A 23,731-nucleotide genomic window follows, 5' to 3' on the forward strand; every position below is an offset into this window, starting at 1 on the left:
AAATAACTTAGCAAGTATAGTACCACTTTATACAGTGCATACACAAAACCAACTTACCATTATTTAGTGTGATGGAAATATTAATTATATTTAAACTTTTCAATAATTCAATAGCAATTAAGCTTCATTAGTCAAATGTGTACCAACCTTAGTTTACATTATCTGTTAGACAATGTAAGCAATAACCCCACTGGTAACGTATCACCAACCTAATTTCCTAGGGCTTCCTAGTAATTGTGTCTCATACTGGTACTCATTGACAGGGTTCCCTTTCTACCAAGCTGGAGGCTACAATTCTCCCTCTGAATGGGTTGCCTGATGAGTCTGCAAATCTCTGTCAATCAGCATTGCCCTCAAGCAAACAGTGAACATGAGTCTCAGATGCAGGGAACAGAGGAGCCAACCTCATTGGTGAACTAAGGCCAAACAGGCTGAAGTGGATTTCTTAGAATTCTAACTGAAAATTAGCTGGTTACAGTTCTAAGCTTATGATGAAAGGAGGACTCGTATCATTAGCAGTTACCAAATCTGGGGAGACATACATATAGACATAGACATAAGTAGCTTTTTATAAGGTTTGGGAGGGGGACACATCATTGCTGAACTGTGTCACTAACATCTTATTACACAACTTATGTAATTACATTCAGTCACAAAATGAAAGCTTAAAACAAAATGGAGTTAGGTCAAGGCAGCAAATTTATTTTCATTGCAAGTTAGTTTCAAAGTTTCTCCCTACCCCCAAATTCAAGGGTTTGTTTTCCCACAAGTATACCTAAAATTCAGAAGTGGGGAAGAATGGGCATGAATGTACAGTGTTAGTGAGGCACACATATAGGAGACACATGTGATCAAGGATACTCAGAACTCACAGGACCTCAGTGCCTTTTTTGTCTCCAGAGTATCCTCACAAAGTTCACTACCCCACTGTTCATCTGGGCTGGCTCTCTTTATAGGGCTCAATATCTCTGCTGGATTTGTCTCTCAGATGGGCTACTGACTTCGGTATCTCTGCTGAAAGGGCCAGTCTGCTTCTGGGCTGGATCAAGCAGGTTACTAGGGGACTATGCTGACTATCACCAGGCTCTACTGTAGCTGGACTGTGCCAGTCACATCACTGAGTGACTGCTGGCATTCACCAAGGTCTGCTGCTGCTGCTGCTGCTGCTGCAGAAATTTTGACTGCTGTGCTTCTCAGGGTGCTGTGTCTCTGCTGGATAGGTAAATCCTCTGGCCTCTCTTCACTGAGCCATTGCAGTCTTTTTCCCCTTTCACCTACTGGTTGCTCTGGGAAGTACTTTGTTTTCTTCAGCTGGAGTGTAGCTAAACCCTTTCAGCTAGATCAATCACCCTTTGCATTTTGACAAATTCTTCCTCTCTCAAAAATTCCTTCCCTACATAAGCCTCTTGACATATATAGCTTTAGGGTGATTAGTTTTAGTTCAGTCTTTTTCACCATCTGTTTGCCTTTGGGAATCTTTTGAAAATGAGTGACTTCCTAGGGATAAAGATGTGAATACTATTTATTCCCTGAAGGTACATTCAATGTCTTGCTGACCTCTACATAGGCAATTGAGATATTCTTTCCTCCCTTCCTTTTTAGTATGGGAATATCTGTTTTCTATCTGAAGACTCTTCCCTTTATCTTTGAATTTTTCTGTTTTTTAGCCTTTGCATACCATCACCTTTTACTGAAATATCTGAGAAACTCTTACTTACCTTCCCTTACACGTTAATTACATTACATTATTAATCAAACTAAGAGAAGGAAAGGAGTCTGATTATTTCAATTAATGGAGTATATCTCTGGCTTATTCTTGACGAACTAGAGAGAGAGTCTTTGAAGGAAACAGTTGAAGAGAGTCAGAATGATTTATAAAATTATTTTCCAAGGGTTTGAAAAAGTTACATGACTCTTGTTCCATTTGATGAAGCAAGATATCAATTGAACTATTATCTTAGTTCTTAACCCTTATTCAATCTTAACTATGAAATTTTGTCTCCTCGCTTGAAATGCTGTAAATTGTAACTCTTAATTTCTTGTGTTAGAGAGATTTCCAGGGGTGTAAGGGAATCCTGCCAGTTTGGACTTTTCTCTTTCCAAGGAGAAAATTGTTTAACTTAGAATAGTTTTGATTAATGAGATTGTTTTTGATAGGCTCATACCCCAAACATAGAGTATAATTTTAAAAAATTTCTGTAACACCTTTAGAAATAAGGAAGTCTGGAAAGGGATACATTGCAAGATATGGGAGGGAGGGGTGAAGGTGGAAAAAGAAAATGCATTCTGATTTAGGTACCTGAATTTGAGATATCTCTGGGGCATCTGATTTGAAATATCCAGTAGGCAATTGGTGATATGAGATTGAAGCTCTGTGGAGAGATTTGTTTTAGAAAATACAGATATGGAAATCATTGGCATAGAAATAATAAATTAAGCCCTAGGAGACTATGAAGTTACCAGGAGAAAGTGTAAAAGGAGAAAGGTAGGAACCTAAGACAGAACCTTAGAACACTTTCACAGTTAAGGGGCATAATATGAGTTATAAAAAAAATAAAGGAGATTGGGGAGAACCATGAGATAGTATTGTCAAAAAAATCCAAAGAGAATATATGGGAAGAAAGGTTGGTCAGCATTTTCAGATGCATCAGATAGATTTTTTTTGACAATGAGGCCTGAGAAAAGATTTAGCATTTCAGAAACCTTTGTTAACGTTGGAAAGAATAGTTTTTGTTGAGTTATCAAGTCAGAAGCCAGATTGCAAAGAATTGTTCAGTGTGTGAAATCTGAGAGTGGAGACTGTTTTTTCAAGGAGTTTGGCTGTGAAAGGGAAGAGAGAGGAATAGCCTAATAGCTTGAGAGGATGATAGTGTTTAGTCAAGGTTGGATTTTGTTTTGTTTTGTTTTGTTTTCACAACACCTCTCAGATATGCTCCCCTCTCTCTCCTCTGACACTGCCACCACTCTAGTACAGGCTTTATCACCTCAGGCCTGTGTTATTGAAATAATCTGTTGGTTGGTCTGCCTGCCTTAAATCTCTCCTCACTGTAATCCACCTTCAATTCTGTCAACAAAGTGATTTTAAAATCTCACAGCTTATCTAATGTAACCGTTTGAGGTCCTCTGTTTAACCTGTAGTAGCATAGTTTATGTAATCTTACAGAAAAGTCAAATTCAAAGCCCTAGTCACATCTCAGACCACATTTGTCCAGATGTTATATGATGTTCATTCTACAGAGTTCCGTCTCCATCCAAGAGATTATAAAACCATGCCACCTCCCTTTTTCCTTACCTCTGAATTTAGAGTAATCTAAGGTGACCAAACTCTAGCCATCACACCACAATAACCTTTGGTAACAGAAAATAGGAATCCCCTGGTGGCTCTACACAACCCGGGGTGAGGCGGGGATTTTTGTTTTGGAGAAATGTCAGAATATTTGATTTCTTATCTCACACCACTCTCCAGTGTGATCTGACCAAATTTTAGTAGTGCCCCATCTGGAGTCCAGCTTTTTAACTCATGTAAAATTTTTAAAAGGGAATAAATTATGAATTATCGAGCAACAGTGTAGCAAAATATGGAGTTTGCAGCTTATTAAGCAGCAGGTGGTCAATACCACCTGAAGTAACAAGAACCAATTTTTTAAAAAATATTTTGTTATGTAATGTATTTGAGCTCTCATTTAAATAAAATTTATTTTCAAAGCAAATAATTATAATTAACCATTTGGGATATCCAATTTTTTTTGAAGATACATTTCTAGAACTTACATTATGATTGTATGGACAAGACCTAAAGATGTGACAAGTACTTTGTATTCAGTAGGAAAAGAAAGAAATGTCAAGAATATAGTATCCATTTTTCAGACTACTGGGGTATTTTTCTTACATTTTGTTTCACTTGGTTTTTGATTACCTCTTAAATCTTAAATCTATTGTGAACATCAAATGAGATAATGTTTATAAGCTCTTTCCAAATCTTAAATGCTCTGTAAATGCTAGCCTTTCTTATTATTTTGGAGTTTGCAACTTTTGTTTAGGTAATTGGAATATTTGAGGTGGAAAGGAATGAGAGGAATTCAAAGGAAGTTGATGCTTGATGCAGAAATTGGATATCATTCAACTTTTCCTTTCCTTATTTACAATAAAAATAATGTACAATCACATTTTAAATTTTCGTTGTGTGCAGCAAGCAATAAAAAAAGCTTGTGTTGAAAAGAATTCCTCAATGTGTTATAATCAGATCAGGTCAGCAAAGTGTAGTTGCCATGCATCACATGCTAGTTATAGAACTATAATTTGGTTAGCTGGACCACAGGAAAAAAAAAAGTATTTACTCTGATATTTCACTTGTACATCTAAATAACTGCAAATATGACTAGGTTACAAGCTTTAGAAGGCATGGATCAATTGACTTAAAGCTTTTTTATGTCTCCCAGAGTGGTTTATACAGAGCCTTGCTTATAACAAGTACTCAGTATCTGCATTCATAGATTGTATTTTGTATATCCTCTGAATTTTATTCAGCAGATATTTATTAACCTCCTATTCTGTTTAAGGCACTATTGTAAGTGCTATGGAAAATAACTGTATAAGAGCTCACAATCTAATAGGAAACGTATCTTCCCCTAATTTTTAAAATTATACATAGATCTGAGTAGGAAAACAGAATTGCATCTGAGTAGGTTTATTTTCATTTTGTTTATGTTATTCTTCCTAAATTTTTTGTTCTTCAACCTGACAGGTATCTGTATGAACGAATTGATGGAAGAGTCCGAGGAAATCTTCGACAGGCTGCCATAGATCGCTTTAGTAAACCTGATTCAGACAGATTTGTATTTCTTTTGTGCACTCGAGCTGGTGGGCTGGGCATTAATTTAACTGCAGCTGATACATGCATCATTTTTGATTCTGATTGGAATCCCCAAAATGACCTCCAGGTAAATTCCATGATTAAAGATTTTGAAAACACAAGATAAAAGTTTGTGAAATTCTGATCTCTCCAACACAGATCCTTCTCTTTTTTTTTTATTCCAAGAAATCTTTTTGCCAAATAAGATGCTTGAATTATTTTAATTTAATAATGGCACCATTTAAATTATTGATCCTACCTGACTATGTTGTAACTGATCAAAATGTATTTTCAAAATTGAAATAGCAAATATTCACAGTAATTTTTTTCAGTGGTGCACAGGTACAAAATTCTTTAAAACTTTAACAGTTAAACTTTTTACACTTAGACACTCATCAAAGTAGAAAGCTTTATACTTACTCATTTTTATACAAGGATAAAATATTCCTTTTATTATTCATGATCCTGGATGGGGTCAAGGATGGGCTCTTCCTGGCTTGGGGTTCAACCATAGCACTAGGTAGGATTTCCTAGGAAAAATTGTGGCCAGATAGTAAGTACTTACTCCTTTGGGAAGGGACCAAAAGCCCCAAGTCAGTTAACAGGGTATGGTTTTCTGCTCCAATAGACCAGAATTGGAAGCATTATTTAGAAAGACAAGTTGCCACCAGAGTTTTTTATGCAAGGAAAGAGCTATACTTGGGTTAGGCAGAAAGACCCAATACCACAACGACAGTTTTCAATTCATCAGAGTCCTAGACAATTTGCAGCATTCAGCTTCTTGTGGGTACATATGTGTTTTCATGGCCCCTGCTATATAGGAGGGCCTTGCTTTCTAGTTTTCCTTGAATTAGCTTTAGTTGAACAGTCCTGCCGTGTTAGAAATAGCGTTGTCCTCTACCCTCTTTATTCAGACTTGGAGATCATTCAAACAGGGCAGACTGCTATATTTTCAGCATCAGGCCTGTCTCCATGAACCTTTTGGGTTTTGTTGAATATTCTTGGCCTGCTTTTCCTTCTTCAGGCTCCTTTGCTCCTACCTTTTCCCCCATGGCAAAGGGCTGATTGTATGGTGCTGACTCTGCCTGCATCTTGAGCTTTAAGGAGCTAATTTCCCCTTCCCAGTTTTTATTTAGTTTCAAGTATACCAAAAACAAAATATGATGTACACAAGCCCCCTTTTGCCAAATAACAGAAAATCGAGAACATCAATAGAGGACATTACAAATCGACTTTCAGGAAATGTAAAGGAAAGTATACTAGGATACAGGAAGGAAAGAAGATTACAAAATAACTTGTGTAGGGACAGATACATGACAAAAAGTGCACCAGAAAATTTTTTTTACATTTTGCATTAGACTTTTGAGACTATAATACTAGATTTAAAGAGATTTAAGCTTAGAGGCAGTTGCTATTTTATTCTACACATATAATCATAGATATATACCCTGTTTAATCTAAATTTAATTTAGAAATAAAACCAACTTATTTATTCTAATCTAGGGGAATAGGGCCACGGATTGCCTGAATTGATAGATGATCTAAAAATTACTCATGTTTTACTTTAAAATACTTTAACAAAATATTTATTTTGGAAAATGATTGTGTTTGGTGTTCGAACAAAATAAAGAAGCCACACTGAAAAGCTGATGACATGCTGGAAAAATGTCTAATGTTTTCACCCATTTCCACTAAGGAATAGGAATAAATCATCTCTCTCTTTGATTAATTTAGAATTTGCCTGTCCTTACACCATCTCTGGAATGAGGCTAAAATTGTGGGTTTTATATGACTTCTTTATGTGCAAAGTAAATACAGGCAGAGGAAGTTGAAACTTCAACGAATTAAATAAATTAATGTTAAATTTAAGCTCAGGAGCAAGATATATAGCTATATTTTGTTCAAGAACAATGAAGAATTGACTAGTGATTTTGGGAAGATATTATAATCGCTTTAAGTTCTGGTCCTTAACTGCCCATTTTCCTAAATTCTGTATGGTCACTGAGGATAAAATTTTAAACCCTATTGTGAATTACATCTAAATTTGCCACCATTTTCAAATTTTTTTCATTCTTCACAAAAGTTAATTCCTTATTCAGATAAACCATAATCCTTCCCCTCCTTACCACACACAAGCTAGATTGAAATACTTTAAAAGGATGACTGACAGTTGGCCTTTAGGAAATAAAAGATTTTAGTCAGAAATTGTTTAAGATTATTCAGAAGATTCTCTATAGCTTTTAAGAGACCATCAACAAAATTTTTCTGTTCGTAAGACTTTAGAAATTGTTTAATTTGATAATAATACTTTCTCTTTGTTTTATTGATAACAGCACTTCTAAGATTTTGTATAGTGTATACAATATCAGCTTAAATTTTGTCTTATTGTTAATTGTTATTCAGTAAATCAGTTTCTCATTTTAGATAGCTACTTAATTTAAATTTAAAAAATTTGCTGGGTTATCTAAAATAACTTTATATACAAAATTTCCTTTTTTAAAAAATATCTTTCATTGTTAAAGGTATTCTTTGAAACTAAATGTAACTTTTTTATTTTTCCTTTATTCCAAGGCCCAAGCTCGATGTCACAGGATTGGTCAAAACAAAGCTGTCAAAGTCTACAGATTAATAACTCGTAACTCATATGAGAGAGAGATGTTCGACCGGGCAAGCCTAAAATTGGGTCTAGATAAGGCTGTATTACAGAGCATGAGTGGAAGAGAAAATAGTGTTGGTGGTGTATGTAAATTTCCAAGTTCTCTTGCTTCATTGGATTTATTTCATTGGATTTAGTTTGTTAGAATATATAAACATTATTTACTTTGAATATCATTTGCTATTACAACACACTGGACTCTGATTTAAGCTCTTCATAATGGACTTCTACTATTGTTTCAAAATACTGTAGTTTCAATCTCTAGTTAACAGTGTTTAACTCTGCATGATTCCAGTACTTATGAATTATAAAAATATCTTTGTGTTTGGTGTTATTTTTAAAAATTTTTAAATTAATACATAATGAATGGTATAGGAATTAGGTGAGTTTTTTGTTATATTTATCTTCAATTACTTTTATTTAATATCTAATATTTTTTCTTTTTAATTATTCTGTTAGAGAGTAATTTTAATTTATTCAAGTAGAATATTACAGCTATATAACATTGACAGTATGTTAATGTCCAGGCTTTTGGAAGGTAGAAAGTTCCTTTACCATTGAAATATTTTCTCATAAGCAAACTTTACATGTAGGTATCTTAGTAATAAAAGAATATAGAATCTTAGTAGTAAAAGCTTTTTCTCTTCCTTTCCTTATAAACAAGACTATCTCTATCTAAACCATTCCAAGCATATCTTAATGATATGCAAGAAAGCAGAGCCATAATCTTACTGGGCAGTCCTTTGTTTAATGGCACACACTTCTAGGAAGATATTCCTTATATACTAACCCATAGGATTTAAGACTGCCCTCCGTTGTTTTCTTTGGCACAACCAGAAATACTGTCTAAACGTCTGAACTTTTTGAATCTTATGATCACTCAAAAAAAAAATCATATATATATATATACACACACACACATTTTTTTGTCTATAGATTCAGCAACTATCCAAAAAAGAAATAGAAGATCTACTTCGAAGGGGTGCATATGGTGCCATTATGGATGAAGAAGATGAGGGTTCTAAATTCTGTGAAGAAGATATTGATCAAATTTTACAGCGTCGCACAAAAACTATCACCATTGAATCAGAAGGAAGAGGTTCAACATTTGCCAAGGTAGCAGTGAGACCAATTTATAAAGATTTTGTCTAATAAAATTACTAACTTTATGTTCCTTTATCTTCGCTGCTTCAAAAGTTACTCAGATCATCTACTTAGTGCTTAAATACACATCCAAAAGTAGTACTCGATAATAAGCTTTCTGTTTCATATACTTGACATTTGAAAATGGTTATTTTTGGTATTCCTAGAAATTAGTTTCAAATAAAATACAATGCTCACATGTGTTATTAAGATTACCTGCTCAGTTATAAAATAGGCATGCCTACTGAAAACAGCTTTATCAGAGTAAAATTATTTTGAGATTGAAGTAATTTAGAAATTAAAATATTTATTAGAATTGTGTAGGGTGAGTATAAAGTATTCGTAATAATATAGCAAATTAATCTTAAATAACTGTATTACAGTGTACTTAGTTTTAAATTATAGCTCAGTAGTGCAGCAGATAGAGCACCAGGCCTAGAGCCAGGAAGACCTAAATTGACACCCAGCCTCAGACACTTAGTAGTGGTGTGACCCTGGACAAATCACCTAAGCTCTCTTTGCTTCAGTTTCCTCATCTGTAAAATGGGGATAATAAGAGCCCCACGTTCGTTGTAAGGATTCGATTCTATAATAATTGTAAAGCACTTAGCACGATGTCTGGCACATGGTAGATGCTATATAAGTGTTAGCTATTATTGTGGTGGTGGTGGTTTCTTTAAATTACAAAACTTTAACTTAATATCTTAAAATGAAGTATAAACTAGCTTTCTACCTCTGATAGACTGGGAAGGAAAGACTTTGAAAAAATGTATAAACTAGTGCAGGAGATTTGTTCTGTGAAGTTTGAATTCAGTTAAAGGGAGGATTTGAGGACTCTAAGGGTCTTGTGTGGCCTTGAGGCCACAGGTTCCCCACCCTTGAACTAGTGTTATTCTTTTCTTATGCCACAGATGTACATTTATGTATCATGCATTAATTAGACTAGTAAGGGATTTTCCAGTTCCCTTTTCCATGGTCACCTGGCCCCACCTTCCTGACACAGCTGGCCTAGTTAGTGAAGCTTCAGCTTTACTCACATCTGGTTCTGAACATCCTGAGCAAGGCATGCCCCTTCTGTGAGCATCAGGGTTTCATCTGTCAAACGATGACAATAATGTAGCCTGTCTCATAGATTTGTGAGGATTGTTCTTTGTAAACCTAAAATAATGTGTAAATGTGTATTATTATTATTATTATTATTGCATATTATTGAGTCCCATTGTTTGTCACCTTTCCTTCCTTCTTTCCTTTATTTTCAGTACCTTCTCTGATACACTGTTCTTCCTCCCTCCCTAGATTCCTTCTTCCAGTCCCCATGATGCAGGAAGTAGAGATACTGCACCATAGTAGTGTCATTAATCCAAGTTGTAGGAGTTTTCTTAACTTTTAATATCTCTTCAGAAAATTTTTTTTGTTGGATTTCCCTTTTCCTACCCCAGCTATATATACACTATTCCAAAAGCTATTTCCTATTTTCCATATCTAAGGTGGAAACGAAAGGTGGGCAGTTTAAAATCTGTGATTTCATTGTTATAGGGGATGTCTCTGATGCAGAAACTCCTCCATGAATGTACATCAGTCACTTTTCTGTAACTTGTGCTCCTAGAATGTTGCCTAGGGTACTGGGAGGTAAAATGATTTTCTTACTGTCCTACTACTACTATATGTCAGAGACAAGATTTGAACTTAGTTCTTCCTGACTCCAGAGCCAGCCTTCTTCATATCTCTGAATGCTGTAATACTAGTATTTCCTTTGAAATCTTCGTCAACAAGTATTTATTAAGCATTTGCTATATGCCAAGAATTATATTAAATGCTAGAGATACTGAGACAAAAGTAAAACACTCTCTGCTCTCAAGTTACTTACATTGTAACAAGATAGACATGTATATAAGTTTTAGTCTTAAAATTAATTATTATGAATTAATTTTTATCTTAATATATCATAGACACTAGAATTTATAGCTCAAAGGGACCCAGAGAGCTCACCTATCCAAATGTGGTCATTTTATATATATATATATATGTATATATATACAGATAGATAGATAGATAGATAGATAGATAGATAGATAGATAGATAAGAAAACTAAAGTTCAAGAAAGTTGATTAACTTTTCCATTATTACACAAATTTAATCTAATGATTTTAAGATTCTCATTGTAATTACAACATAAAACCATATATGGTATTGTAATGCATTTGATTTCATTACTGTACTTGATTCCATATTGTACTTGTTTATTAAATGGTGAAGTGATTCAAGTGTGCAGTAATCATGATGAGGTTGGTATATGTCAGCACTTAAACATTTAAATAATTTTTTTTTTTTTTAAATTTGATTGGAAAATGCTAAATACAGAGCCATAGGTTATGACTTATAATTTCTACCCCTTACCCCAAAATTCACTTCTCTTCTAAAGATCTTGAGAAAAAAATAATTTAAATACAAGGGGAAAAGAAAAGGAAGAAATAAGAGGAGTTTTGTATCTAGAGATTAATGGTTGAAGAACTTTTCACTGACAGTAAAGAATACTAGAATTCATTTGGCTGCCTTGATGAAATTTGTTCATGCTCTCCCTCAGCAGTTATTCAGACAATAGACACTTGGAAAAAATTATTGACTGATTAAAATTGCCTCTATCCCTGTGGTCACTCCTGCTGAGATGATCTCTGAAGTTAAATACTTTTTTTTTATCTCTGGAAGGAATAGATACCTAACTCTGAGGTGAAGATTTTTTCAGGAGAAGGGGAAATAATGTTTAGAATATATTTTCATCTATTTACTTGTATATTCACTGAATAAAATTTAAGTTTGCACTTGGGAAAATCATACTGCTTTGTAAAATAACAAACTATTTAGGCGTGGTCTTTATCCCCTAAATACTTGACATCTAAAACCTATTGTTGAAAATTTCATTTCTAACTGATTATCTGTCACCTATGCCTTGTTTTGATTTTTTTTTTGGTTCGTTAAAAATTTCTTAAAGCCAGTATTTTTCCAAAGATGTGCAATCGGGACATGCTTTTAAAAAACAGAATTTTTTAACCTCTGGTGTGGAGGGAGGGGGATCTAGAAACAACTTAATTTAAAACAAAGCAAAACATAAAACAATATGGAGCATGCTGCAGATTGCTTATTTGAAAGGGCCATTCTGTGAAAACACATGGCCCCTACTATCTTTCTGCTACTTTCTGTTGTAGGAAGATGGATTTCACCATTTAAAAGTCTTCTCTTGCAAATAATAAAGGGATTTAATGATTGAAGGAATGCATTTAAAGAAATATGATTTATTGGGAGCTAGGATATTAGAATTTAACATTTGGAAGCAGTCGGTAAACCAGTACTTGATGACATCTTCCACTTATCACAACAGGTATTTTAATTTCTGTAGGCTTTATCCATTGTTATGGTCCTAGAGAATTTTTTGAATTTTTAAAATTAAGATATGTGTCAGTTAACAAGATAATTCTCTGGATTAGCTAAAAGACTTAAACTTGTTTAACTGAAAAATACCATGTGTTGATCCTCTCATGGTATACATGTCATCATAAATGGCTTGCATAAAATCCATTCAATCTAAATTGCAAAATTGCGTTTCTCTTCAGAAATTACTGTTTCATCTGGCAATCTTATATCTAGCAGCAGAATAAAAGAAATTAGTCCTGGTGACATATATGACATAGATTTTATGAGAACAAACAGGCAATAATATGTTTTAAAAGATTATTTTGTTTGAACTGTGGTGTTAACTTTGATGGTGGCTCTAAATGTAAGAGGTCCCAAATCATTTAACTCAAATAATCATTTACTAAGATTGCTAAGACTTAAGTGGCTAGCATATATCGATGAAAATTCAATATGAAATAAAATCCCCTGAGAGGTATTCAGTGCATTTCTCTCTTGGTTCAAAAAATTCAGAGAAGTGCATTTAAAAAGATGTGCAGATATTGATGTGTATATCTTCATTCATTAAACTAGAAATTGATTTCATAAGAAAGTTAAGTCTTTATTAAATATTCAGGTTATTTCTTGTATACAGATGTGATTGTGTTACCAATTGTGATGTTTAGTCACCTTGAAAACATTATATTATAGTGAGTTTTCATGTTTTCCAGCTGTCTATTTTAATACGGAATGATGGTGTCATTTTGGCTATGCTTTATATTTTAAACTAGTATGGCTTTACTATATAAATTAGAATTGTTTTATATGTACACACACACACACAAAACATTCAGAGTTTTAGCTTTCATTTTTTAAAATGTAAAATAGCACTTTTGCATAGTTCTATATTATTGTAAATTTCTATTCCAGTTCAACAACACATATTTATGAAGTGCCTGCTATGGAGATAGCACCGTTATAGTCACTAGAAATCGCTTAAAAGCCTATTTGATCAAAATATATGTTTCTCCTATTTCTGTTTCATGTATGACTCTACTAGTGATGTGCAGTTTCCAAAATACCCCTTTACTAAAAATAAATTTTTACTTTTTTTTAAGCTTTTACTTTACTAAAAAAAGAAAAGTTGCAATAAATTAAAGGTCCTTAGTAGTACAATCTCTTAAGACAGTGATCTTATACACTTGTTAATTTGTAGAAACAGTATTATGTACACAAGCTTGGATTTCAGTAAAAGCCTGTAGTGTTTTTTCTTAGACTTATGATTTTGCTCATCCTAACTTCCTAAATATGAAACATGCTTAAATTCCATTAAGAAAAAGAATTGTCTTTTTATAAATAGAAAACTTTTATTATCTTTAAATTGTACCTGTAGTAATTAGGCATTATGAGAATAGATTGTAAATTTAAAACATATTCTTTGAATATGCTACGAGGTGCTATCTTATGGGGATCATCTCTTAACAAGATTGCCATAGGAGTTGGAATATTTTCTGGCAGTTTTTTGTTCTGTTGTTCTAAATTAGACTGTCAATTTCTTGAAACTTTGTCATATGTATAAAACCCTTTAACTTTTCCATACCTTGTATTACTTGTTCTTATATTAAGAAAAGGTATGAATTATAACAGAAATTTACTTTCCTAGTCTATGTATTCTTGTACTAACCCAAAATCCTATATTATTTAGAGAATAAATACAATGATAGTTTTCATTTTCATTTTATCTAATATTTGCCTTTTTTTATTTTTACAAAGTTTGCTTTAAAGTGTGAAAACAAAGTAGAAGTTTTCAACTGTGATTGATGTTTGTGGTGTGTGAGGAAATTGAACGGTTTTGTATTCATTTTTGTCCCCTTTATCAGTTACTATTTCTTACAGAGAAAAACTGCTCTTTGCTTATGAAGAGCTTAGAAACTATCCAGTAGCAATAGTGTAATACAGCTGCCTAAATTGGTGGGAAACCCTCTACCCTAAGCAGAATTTGTACTTTGTCCAACATTCATCATGAAACTATTTTAATAGGCAAGTGAATATACTCAGAGCGTTGGTGTTGGTGTTGGTGGACTTGGGTATCCAAAACAAACCTGAGGAGATTTTGTTGAAATATATAAAAGTTTCCTGTCATTATTAATAGTTAAGAGCTATCATTGTGTATTTTAGGCAAGTTTTGTGGCATCTGGAAACCGGACTGATATTTCCTTAGATGATCCTAACTTCTGGCAGAAATGGGCAAAGAAGGCAGAAATTGATATAGATGCCATCAGTGGTAGAGTAAGTATTCCCTTTCCTCTAAAATGTTCCTCTTCTGAGAGTACAGTACCTTGAGATGATTAATTTTTTGGTTATTTCTGTCAATTTTTGCTTAAGTATTATGGAAAGTTCATTTCCATTTCCTTAGATTAAGGCCTACCAGCTTAATGCCTCACCATAGTATAGAAATAATTCTGATTTCTCAAAATCTATTCTAGCAGAGTATAATGTCTGCATACTGTTAAGACTTTTATTTTAGACTTGTTAGAGAAACACTATGTCTGTTCTCCAAGGAGTAATAGCTTAACTAAGCTTAGGTTGGCACATAGATGATGTTTTGAAGTGTGGTTTTCTGGGGGGCAGGGAGGCAGGGTGGCAGGGCAGCGATTCATAAGGACCATTAAATTAAAAATCCTTAATATACAAGGCAATATGTTTGTCACTGGGGATATAAAGGCAGAAATAGGACAGCCTTTGCTCTCAGAGACCTTACATTTTTATGGGGCAATACCGTATGTAAACAGATAAGTTAAATATGAGGGAAAAAGTACTAACAACTGGAAGGACCAAGGAATCTTCACAGAGAGGTGGGTACCTGACCTAATTCTTGAAAAAGGATGAGAATTCTGGGGAGTGGGGGAAGAGAGTGCATCGCAAGCATGGAAGATGGCATATGCAGATATACAGAAGTGGAAGATGGTATGTAAAGTGTGGGGGCCATCAGGCAGACCTGTGTGTTGGAATATAGGGAAATAATATGAAATAAGAATGGATGGGTAGTAGACCACTGGAGGTTTTGAACAAGGGATCTTTCAGACTTGTGCTTGTTAGCTGTTTGGAAATGAAAAGGCATCGGTAGGAAGAGGGGAATGTGAAGGAAAGAGAGTAGTTCAGTATGACTCTGAGGTTACAACCATCCTCTTGGTCTTGGAGGAATTTCAGTCTGTTTCTATAGTGAAGAAACTACCCACACCAATAATTCTTCTTTTTAAACTTGAAATACTGAAGTAAAATAATGGTTGCAGAATGAATACTTGTTAGTTTAAATTCTGCTTCTGCTAGAGATTGGCTTTATATTTTTTAGAGTAATGTAAAATGAGACTCAGAAAGGGACAGGGACTAGACACAGGGTTTATTACTGTATGAGCTCCTCCTAGTTCAGAAAACTCTTAATAGTTCTCTGGTTAGCATCTTGTCTGCAATTGCAACGAGAGGTTAAATGACTTGCCCAGAATTACATAGTTTGTATGTGCCAAAGGCAAGACTTGACCTCTGGTCTTCCAGGCTTTGACGCCACCTCTTACTTCACTAAAGACTTCCATCTCACCCAGAAGCTGTTTGCTCACTTTTCTCATTACTGTTCTCTTGAAGATAGGTCTTTGTGCTACTGTTTAAACCTTCCATTAATGAAATTGCAAGCAACTATAGAAGGAGAAATAAAATTAGCCTAGAGAGGTTCTTTTGATTTTTCCTTCTTTCCTCCTTGGTTTTACTGTTAGAGTCAGAGGATAAGGAGGGAAAGAATAGAATTAAAGTTGTGGTACTTAAGGATGGCCAGCCATTTATCATACTTGTCTAGCAATTGTATGAATCCAGATGAGCTGTGTCCAGCTTACAGGTACTGGGTAAGCCCTTCCCTTAGTCAAAAGTAATTAGTGTCCACTGTGAATAATTCAAGAATCCCTAAAATTTGAACGTTTATACAGAAAATCTGTTGTTGACAAATCGCACGTAAAAATGTCTTTAAGTAAGAAAAAATACAGGGAACCTCCTGTAATGTCTGTTTAATTTTGTAGAACAGCTTAGTTATTGACACCCCAAGGATTCGAAAACAAACAAGACCCTTTAGTGCCACGAAAGATGAATTGGCCGAATTGTCTGAAGTCGAAAGTGAAGGAGATGATAAGCCTAAACTCCGTAGACCGTGTGACCGATCTAGTGGCTATGGAAGGACAGAATGCTTTCGAGTGGAGAAAAATCTACTAGTTTATGGGTAAAAATACTATCCTTTATGTGTGTGATTATTATATATTGCATAAACTAGTACATTTTATTTTGAGTGAGGTCAATATTTGACATCTGTATTTTATGTATTTTAATATCAGAATGGTGGATATTCTTAATATTATTTGAATATATACATGAAATATCAGTAAAATACAGCTCTCTTAATTCATGAAGTTGGACCTGATATTTATTCAGTAATCCAGAATAGAAAATTTATTAGTCATGGTTTTAAATGGTGCAAGAAATTATATCATAAATCTGTGTCATGAAGAGTTTTTCCCGCCACATTGTAACTAAATTTTAATATAATAAAATGTAATATATAATCTATATTTACATAATATATAACGCAAATATATTAAAATATTATAATAAAATGACCAAATATTTTCATTTGTTTATAATTACAATTCTTTGCTTATACAATTCTTTATTTAAAATATTAGGGGCATTTGTGATTTGTGGGATATTTTTAAAATTAGACCTTAACAGTATCTTAATGTGCCTTTGGACTAGGTGGGGTCGATGGAGAGAGATTCTAGCTCATGGTCGATTTAAAAGACAGCTAAATGAACAAGATGTGGAGATCATTTGCCGAGCCCTTTTAGCATATTGCCTTGTTCACTACCGAGGAGATGAGAAGATTAAAGGTTTCATATGGGATCTTATTACCCCTACAGAGGATGGGCAAACAAGAGAATTGCAAAATCATCTGGGTAAAGAATATAGCTTTTTAATATGATAAGCTAAATCAACCAGTTTAAAAAATAGAACTTCTGTAAATGTGGTTTAATGCCAAAAAAAAATGTGTAGATGTTACAGTTATTGAATATGTTTTACATACCATTTAATCACTGTGATCTTAGCTTACTCATACTCCTCTCTGTGCTTCAGTCTCTCTATATTTTGATAATTATTGTTCATTATACAACCAGTTGGCATGTTATTGTAAATAACTGGTTACATAAATAAGATAAATAAATTCACATTTATAAAAGTGCCTTTGTCTTCAAATAAAGTAATTAGAAATTGTCTTTCTAATCACAGTTAGCAGTATTAAGAATTATGAAATGATTTTGTCAATTTTGTTTTTAATTTTTTGTCAATTTTATTTAAAAAGCAGTGTTCCATGCGCTTAAACTGTGCCACTAACTGATGCCTATAAATTGTTAACAAAAAAATTACACTTTATAGGTTTACCTCAATAATCATAATTTCTTCATATTTTGAGCAAATATAGCGATAAGTAAAATTTTGTAATGAATACCTTATGTTCTTATGATAATATAGTAAAAAATAGTTTCAATTCATACATATCAGGATTAAGAACAGAGTTTCTGTGCTGCCTTAAAAAAACAATGATTTTTTCTTAAACCTGTCTGAGAACTCCCATCAAGTTTTCAAATATTAGATAAAGAGGACGTTACTGTTTTCCCCTTTAGTTACCATACATATAGACTTAAGAATGTTATTTTGTACTAGTTTTTGCCTATAAAAGATAGGAAGACTATAGAGGACTGAGAATGTGATTATTTCTTATTTTTTATTCATAGTATATATAAAGTATTCTCATAGTTCCTAGTGTTGTCGTATCAAGTAACTAAAGAGCTTTAAAAAAGATTGATTAAACGAATGAATGAAATTGCCAGAGTAAATGAATCTCTGGCAATCTAACAAGCCTTAGTTGTTGATATAATGGAAAGCTTTCCATTTAAACTACTTAAAAATGCGAACAATAACTTTTTTTTCTAGTGACAATTTATTTTTTTGTTTGTTTTTTTAATTATTATTTTATTTGTTTTCAGTGTTCTACGATCACTTTGATATAACTTAAATTTTTTTCCCCTTCCCTTCCCTCCCTGAGAGGGCATACAATTTTATATAGGTTCTACACATACATTCCTATTAAATACATTTTCACTTTAGTCATATTGCATAGAAGAATTAAAATGAGTGGGAGAAATCATGAAAGAAAATGATCTGCTACATTCTGTGATCAGATTCCATAGTTCTTTTTCTGGATGTGGAAGGCATTTTGCCTTAAGAGACCATTGGAAATTTTTTAAGTCCTTGCATTGCAATGAAGTTCTAAGTCTACCAGAAAAAATCCTCGCACACTGTGGTTGTTGCTGTGTATAAAGTTCTCCTGATTCTGTTCCTTTCCCTTATCATCAGTTCTTATAAGTCTTTCCAGGCCTCTCTGAAGTCTTCCTGTTCATCATTTCTCATAGCACAATGTATTCCATTACATTCATATAGCACAATTTATTCAGCCATTCCCCAATTGAAGGGCATCCTCTTGATTTCCAGTTTTTGGCCAACACAGAGTACTGCTGTAAATATTTTTGTACATGTGGGACCCTTTCTCATTTTTATGATCTCTTGGGGAGACAATCCTAGAAGCATTATTGCTGGGTCAAAGGGTATGCACATTTTTGTAGCCCTTTGGGCAGAGTTCCAAATAGCTCTCCAGAATGGTTGGATCAGCTTATAGCTCCACCAACAATGAGTTAGTGTTCCAACTCTCCCACATCTTCTCCAACATTTATCATCATCCTATTTTGTCATGTTAACCAATCTGATAGGTGCGATGTGGTGTCTCAGAGTTGTTTTGATTTGGGTCTCTCTAATCAGTAGTGATCTAGATATAAAGATTGATACTATAAACAAATTAGTGGAGCAAGGAATAGCGTATTTATCAGGTTTATGGAGAAGGGAAGAATTTTTGACTAAAAAAGAGATAGAAAACATTAGGAAATGCAAAATGGGTAATTTTGATTACATTAAATTGAAAAGTTTTTGCACAAACAAACCCAATGTGAACAATAACTTTTACAGAAAAAAAAGCTACTGAAGTAAAATTAACTTATTCCACAGCTGATTATTCAATCTGAGTACTGTACCATCTTTTTTCTTGTCCATTCTGCTGTCTATGGTACTTCCCTATTACCTTATTTTAGCATTTCTCCTAGGATATCTGTATTTTATTTATCCAAAATTCTTTTGACCCCATTATATTATGATTTTGTCTGTCCAGCTTCCTGCGCACCAGTGTTTAGAAGGCACATCACTAAAAGTCGAGTTGTCAGGTGATGAATTTACAGCAACTCTTAGAGACCGTCAGCAAAGGAGTTGCCATCTCTACATGGAGGGAGCACCTACATTGTTTAAATTCTGCGTCCTTGACATATTCAGTCATATGAATGAAAACTTTTTAAGATAAACAGTCCTTCCTGTGAAGCTTACTGATTATCAGTAATAATTAGCAGTTGGTAGCTAATGATCATGAGCAGGTTACTTAATATGTTACTTTATTTTCCCCATTTAGAAGATGTGATTTTATTTTATCTCTCTGGTATAGTAGCTTTATATCCAGTGAGTGTTTGAATGCACTTACAAAACTTTACACTTCCAAGGCAATGTTAGCTGAGAAGGAAAAAATCCTTTAATGAGACCAGATCAGTTTGCTTATAGCTTTTAAGGAAATGAATAACTTTAGTGTATTTAGTGTATTAAACTTGAAGCCCAGAGGAGTAATGAGTACAATGAAAATATTTCAAATGTAGGCTTTTAAAAACTTAGGTTTATCTACTCCCAATAGTATACAGCTTGAAAGGTGTATCGCCTTTATAATTCTAAATTTGTACCAGTCTAGGAAGTATCAGGCTAATGTCTAAGAACTGTCTCTTAAATTCTTGAAGGAACTTTCCACATTCTACACAGACTTCAAATATTTTCTTGGAATTTTTAAATTGAGAAAATATTTCAAATTATGGAATTTCTATAAACTATCATTTACTCCACATTTTTTCTCATTTTATGTAGGCCTGTCAGCTCCTGTTCCCAGGGGCCGAAAAGGGAAGAAAGTGAAAACTCAAGCAAGTACATTTGATATCCATAAAGCAGAATGGCTTCGAAAGTATAATCCTGAGCATCTGCTGCAAGATGAAGGCTATAAAAAACACATAAAACATCATTGTAATAAGTAAGTAGCATTCTATTTCAAGCACATTTTTTTTTAAATCCTCTTTTCCTGTCTTTACAGCTGAAGTATCCCCTAAAAATACTAGTCTATAGTAAGAATTAACATAGCTTAATGAATACATTGGACTTGACCTGAAAGTTCTTTTCTAATCTTACAAAGTACAATCAGGCAAGTCATTGTACCTCTCTGTATTGCTATTTCCTAATGCTTAAACAGGAGCATATAGTAAGTACCTCTGATTTGCTTTATAACCTTAAAGGTTAAATAATTATATTCCTCAATATCACAGAGATATTATATGGTATGGAGAGGCATTTAATTAAAACCAGATGTTACTAGTTATTTTGTTCTTAAAATTATAATGAAAGGCTAACAGACCTCCTTGATTATTACATAATAATAGACCTGTTTAGAAATATACCTAATGGGAAGCCAGATAGTATTGATATTTCTTTACTTTTTGTTTTTTAGGGTTTTGCTTCGAGTGCGGATGCTGTATTATTTAAAACAAGAAGTCATTGGTAATGAGTTCCAGAAAGTATTTGATGGAGTTGAAGCAAGGTGAATTAAATTAATCTTTCATATTTTTCATTTATGTGGGTAGATATGATTTTGAAGCTTTTCATTTTTTGAAAATGGAAGATGACATGAAAATTTCACCATAAGTATCTCTTGATGAAATGTGTTGCATAAGTTTAGAATTCTGTTAAATTACAAATTAATCCTAAGGAGCAAAATTCATCATATTTACAGAATTTTTTTTTTTGTCTTGCTTCTTAGGAGGGCTATGTAGCAATAGGCAAGTTTCAACAATGAATCCTCTAATTAATATGAAAATAAATCCTAATGTCATCAATTACAGACTAAATCATATGATTAGTAATAGTTAAGATAGGTACATTCATATAGGCTGATTATCTTCCCATAAAGGAACACCTAGCTTGTGAACTACCCTTGCATGAAAACTGTGGTTTGCATATTTCTTTTTCTACCCACACTGTTCTCTCTGTCTCTTACAGTCTCATCAATAGGTGATAAGAGCTAACCAACCAATAAACTAACACTGGGAAAGCATATGATCCTACTATGCATCTCTCTAGTGTTCAGTTCTGTATACATTGTAGGCACTTGATAAATATTTGATGAATTAAATTTAATAAAATTTCCATTAGTCTTTTTTTTAAGTTTTGCTCTTTTTTTGGTGCAGTCTTTTATATCCAATGACTAATTCATCCTAATTGTATAATCTTGAACCAAGTCACTTAAACACTGCCTCAGTTTCCTTGACTATTAAGTGAAGATGTTAGATTAGAAAATTTCAAAGATCTCCTCTGGCTTTAAAGTGATATTTCTGTTTTCCAGAGGAACATGTCCCTGTTGTTACGTTTGTAAATGAGAACAGATTCACTTAACATAAGTTTACTTTACCATAAATTTTCTTGCAAGACAACTGTTCTTTCTGGATCAAGGATAGATGTCTATATATTATGTTGAATGAAGCTTCTAGATGACACAATGGATAGAGTGCTAGACTCAGTCAAGAAGACCAAAGCACCTTAAAGCACTGTGTAGATGCTAGTTATTATTATTGCTTCCAGGGCATAAGTATTATGTTCTTGATGGTGACAGTTTAAAAAAATAAGCACATGAAGCATATTAAAATTACATAACAAATATGGCCTAAGGATGTCACCATTTTAGATCACTATTGAAAACTTTAAATACATTTCAGGAGTTACTTTTCTTACTAGTCACAGTCCTATAATAGTGTGAACTCTAATCATAGCCCTCTGATTGCTACTCAAGCATCTTCTTCCTCTGACTTGTAATCAAGTCTTTTACTCTCTTGATGATTATATTTTAGTGACATTGATGTTTGGGTCCCTGAGCCAGACCATTCTGAAGTCCCTGCTGAGTGGTGGGATCTTGATGCAGATAAATCTCTCCTTATTGGAGTTTTTAAACATGGTAAGTAAAAGGGCAGAGTGGTATGGGCATTTTCTTTATATAATGAAATGCAGACGGCCCTTAATATGTTAGTTCATTTAGATCATTTTATTGATTACAGCTGTATAGTTAGAGATATTTAACAGAAAATAGTGAACACACTTTGTTCTTAAACTAGTCTGCCACCTCTTAACACTCAAATATATAAGACTTTCTCCTCTACTCTTATGCTCTTATCTCCCAGCCCCATCTCCTGGGGGAACCTTTTGAGCTCCAGGCCTCAGTGGTGCTCTTCTCCTACAGATCTCTTACATACACAAAATGTATGTGACTGGTATACCATAGAGTTCTGCTTAATTGATGTATATACATTTAATAAATCTTTATACTTAGAACATGTGGGGTATATAATTTATACCTGATTAAGGTGATTTTGATCATGTCTATAAAAAACTGGACGTTTCAGACCGAAAAAAAACCACGTCTAAAGCTTTAGGAATCTGTATTGGTCAAGATCAGGAATGTAACCTTTTAGTAACATTGTATCCCTTCTCTCTGTACTGTCTCCCTTGTTGACCTCATCCTGTCTCCCAGCTTTGATTAACTTCCAAGGGGCCATGCCCTGGCTACTTCTTCTTAAACAGGCCTACTCAATGAATGGGCGTTGCCTCATCCTAAGTGAGTACCTGCATAGATCTTGGCCTAGAGGGGCCAGGGTCTCCCAGTGCATCCTGGGTCATCTCCAGTCATCCTGATGAATATCTAGTCACTGGATTCAGATGGCTCTGGAGAAGAAGTGAGGCTGGTGACCTGCACAGCCCTCACTCACTCAAAACAGTCAAGTGCAAGTCATGTCATCATTTCTCTGATGGCATGGTCTTCTTTGGCAACGACAGACGAACACAACTTCCATGCAAAGGACTCTGAAAGTCACATATTCTCAATTGTTATCTCTGGTGTGAGATATAATCCTACATTTCTATATGTCAACTATAGGTTTCTTCCTCAGTGTTTTGATTTTTCAAAATCAGCGTATACAAAACTGAATGTAACAGCTTTTAAGCAAAACTTGGTCTCTCTTCCAAAGTGTTAAGAGTGTGTCTTGTAGTGGAAAGAACATTGGATTGAAGTCAGGAGATCTGCATTCAAATTCTCCCTCAATAACTTCATAATTTTATGACCCAGGAAAAGTATCAGTCCTCCTGAGCTTCATTTTTCTCATATGCAAAATAGAGGTAATAGTACTTACACTCTCATGGCAAAGAGTTTTGTAGAATCTAAAGGCTTAAGCTTGAACTATTCCCCATTTCCTTAAATGGGACTACTATTCTCCAAGGTCTCCAGATTTAAAACTTCAGCATTATTTTTCATATCTGTCTCTCTGTCATTCCTCACATTCAATCAGATCTTCAGTCCTATTGATTGTATCTGCTCCATTTCTTGAATTTGTTCCCTCTATTTCCTCTCCCACCAACCCAGTTTATC

General features: G+C 33.9%; 1 protein-coding gene across 19 annotated transcripts in view; it reads left to right on the forward strand.

Moving 5' to 3' along the window:
* The window catches only part of CHD9 (chromodomain helicase DNA binding protein 9), a 223,213-nt gene that overhangs the window by 161,377 nt on the left and 38,105 nt on the right, over positions 1–23,731 (forward strand). For all 19 annotated transcript variants that reach the window (XM_072632204.1, XM_072632210.1, XM_072632202.1 and 16 more), the window contains 9 exons: positions 4,745–4,940; positions 7,424–7,591; positions 8,445–8,624; positions 14,218–14,328; positions 16,104–16,300; positions 16,831–17,030; positions 20,140–20,299; positions 20,771–20,860; positions 22,164–22,267. In XM_072632204.1, coding sequence (XP_072488305.1) covers positions 4,745–4,940; positions 7,424–7,591; positions 8,445–8,624; positions 14,218–14,328; positions 16,104–16,300; positions 16,831–17,030; positions 20,140–20,299; positions 20,771–20,860; positions 22,164–22,267 — 1,406 coding nt within the window. The remainder of the gene's footprint in view (positions 1–4,744; positions 4,941–7,423; positions 7,592–8,444; positions 8,625–14,217; positions 14,329–16,103; positions 16,301–16,830; positions 17,031–20,139; positions 20,300–20,770; positions 20,861–22,163; positions 22,268–23,731) is intronic.

The sequence above is a fragment of the Notamacropus eugenii genome, chromosome 1 (genome assembly GCF_028372415.1).
Source record: "Notamacropus eugenii isolate mMacEug1 chromosome 1, mMacEug1.pri_v2, whole genome shotgun sequence".
In the NCBI taxonomy this organism is placed as follows: Eukaryota; Metazoa; Chordata; class Mammalia; order Diprotodontia; family Macropodidae; genus Notamacropus; species Notamacropus eugenii.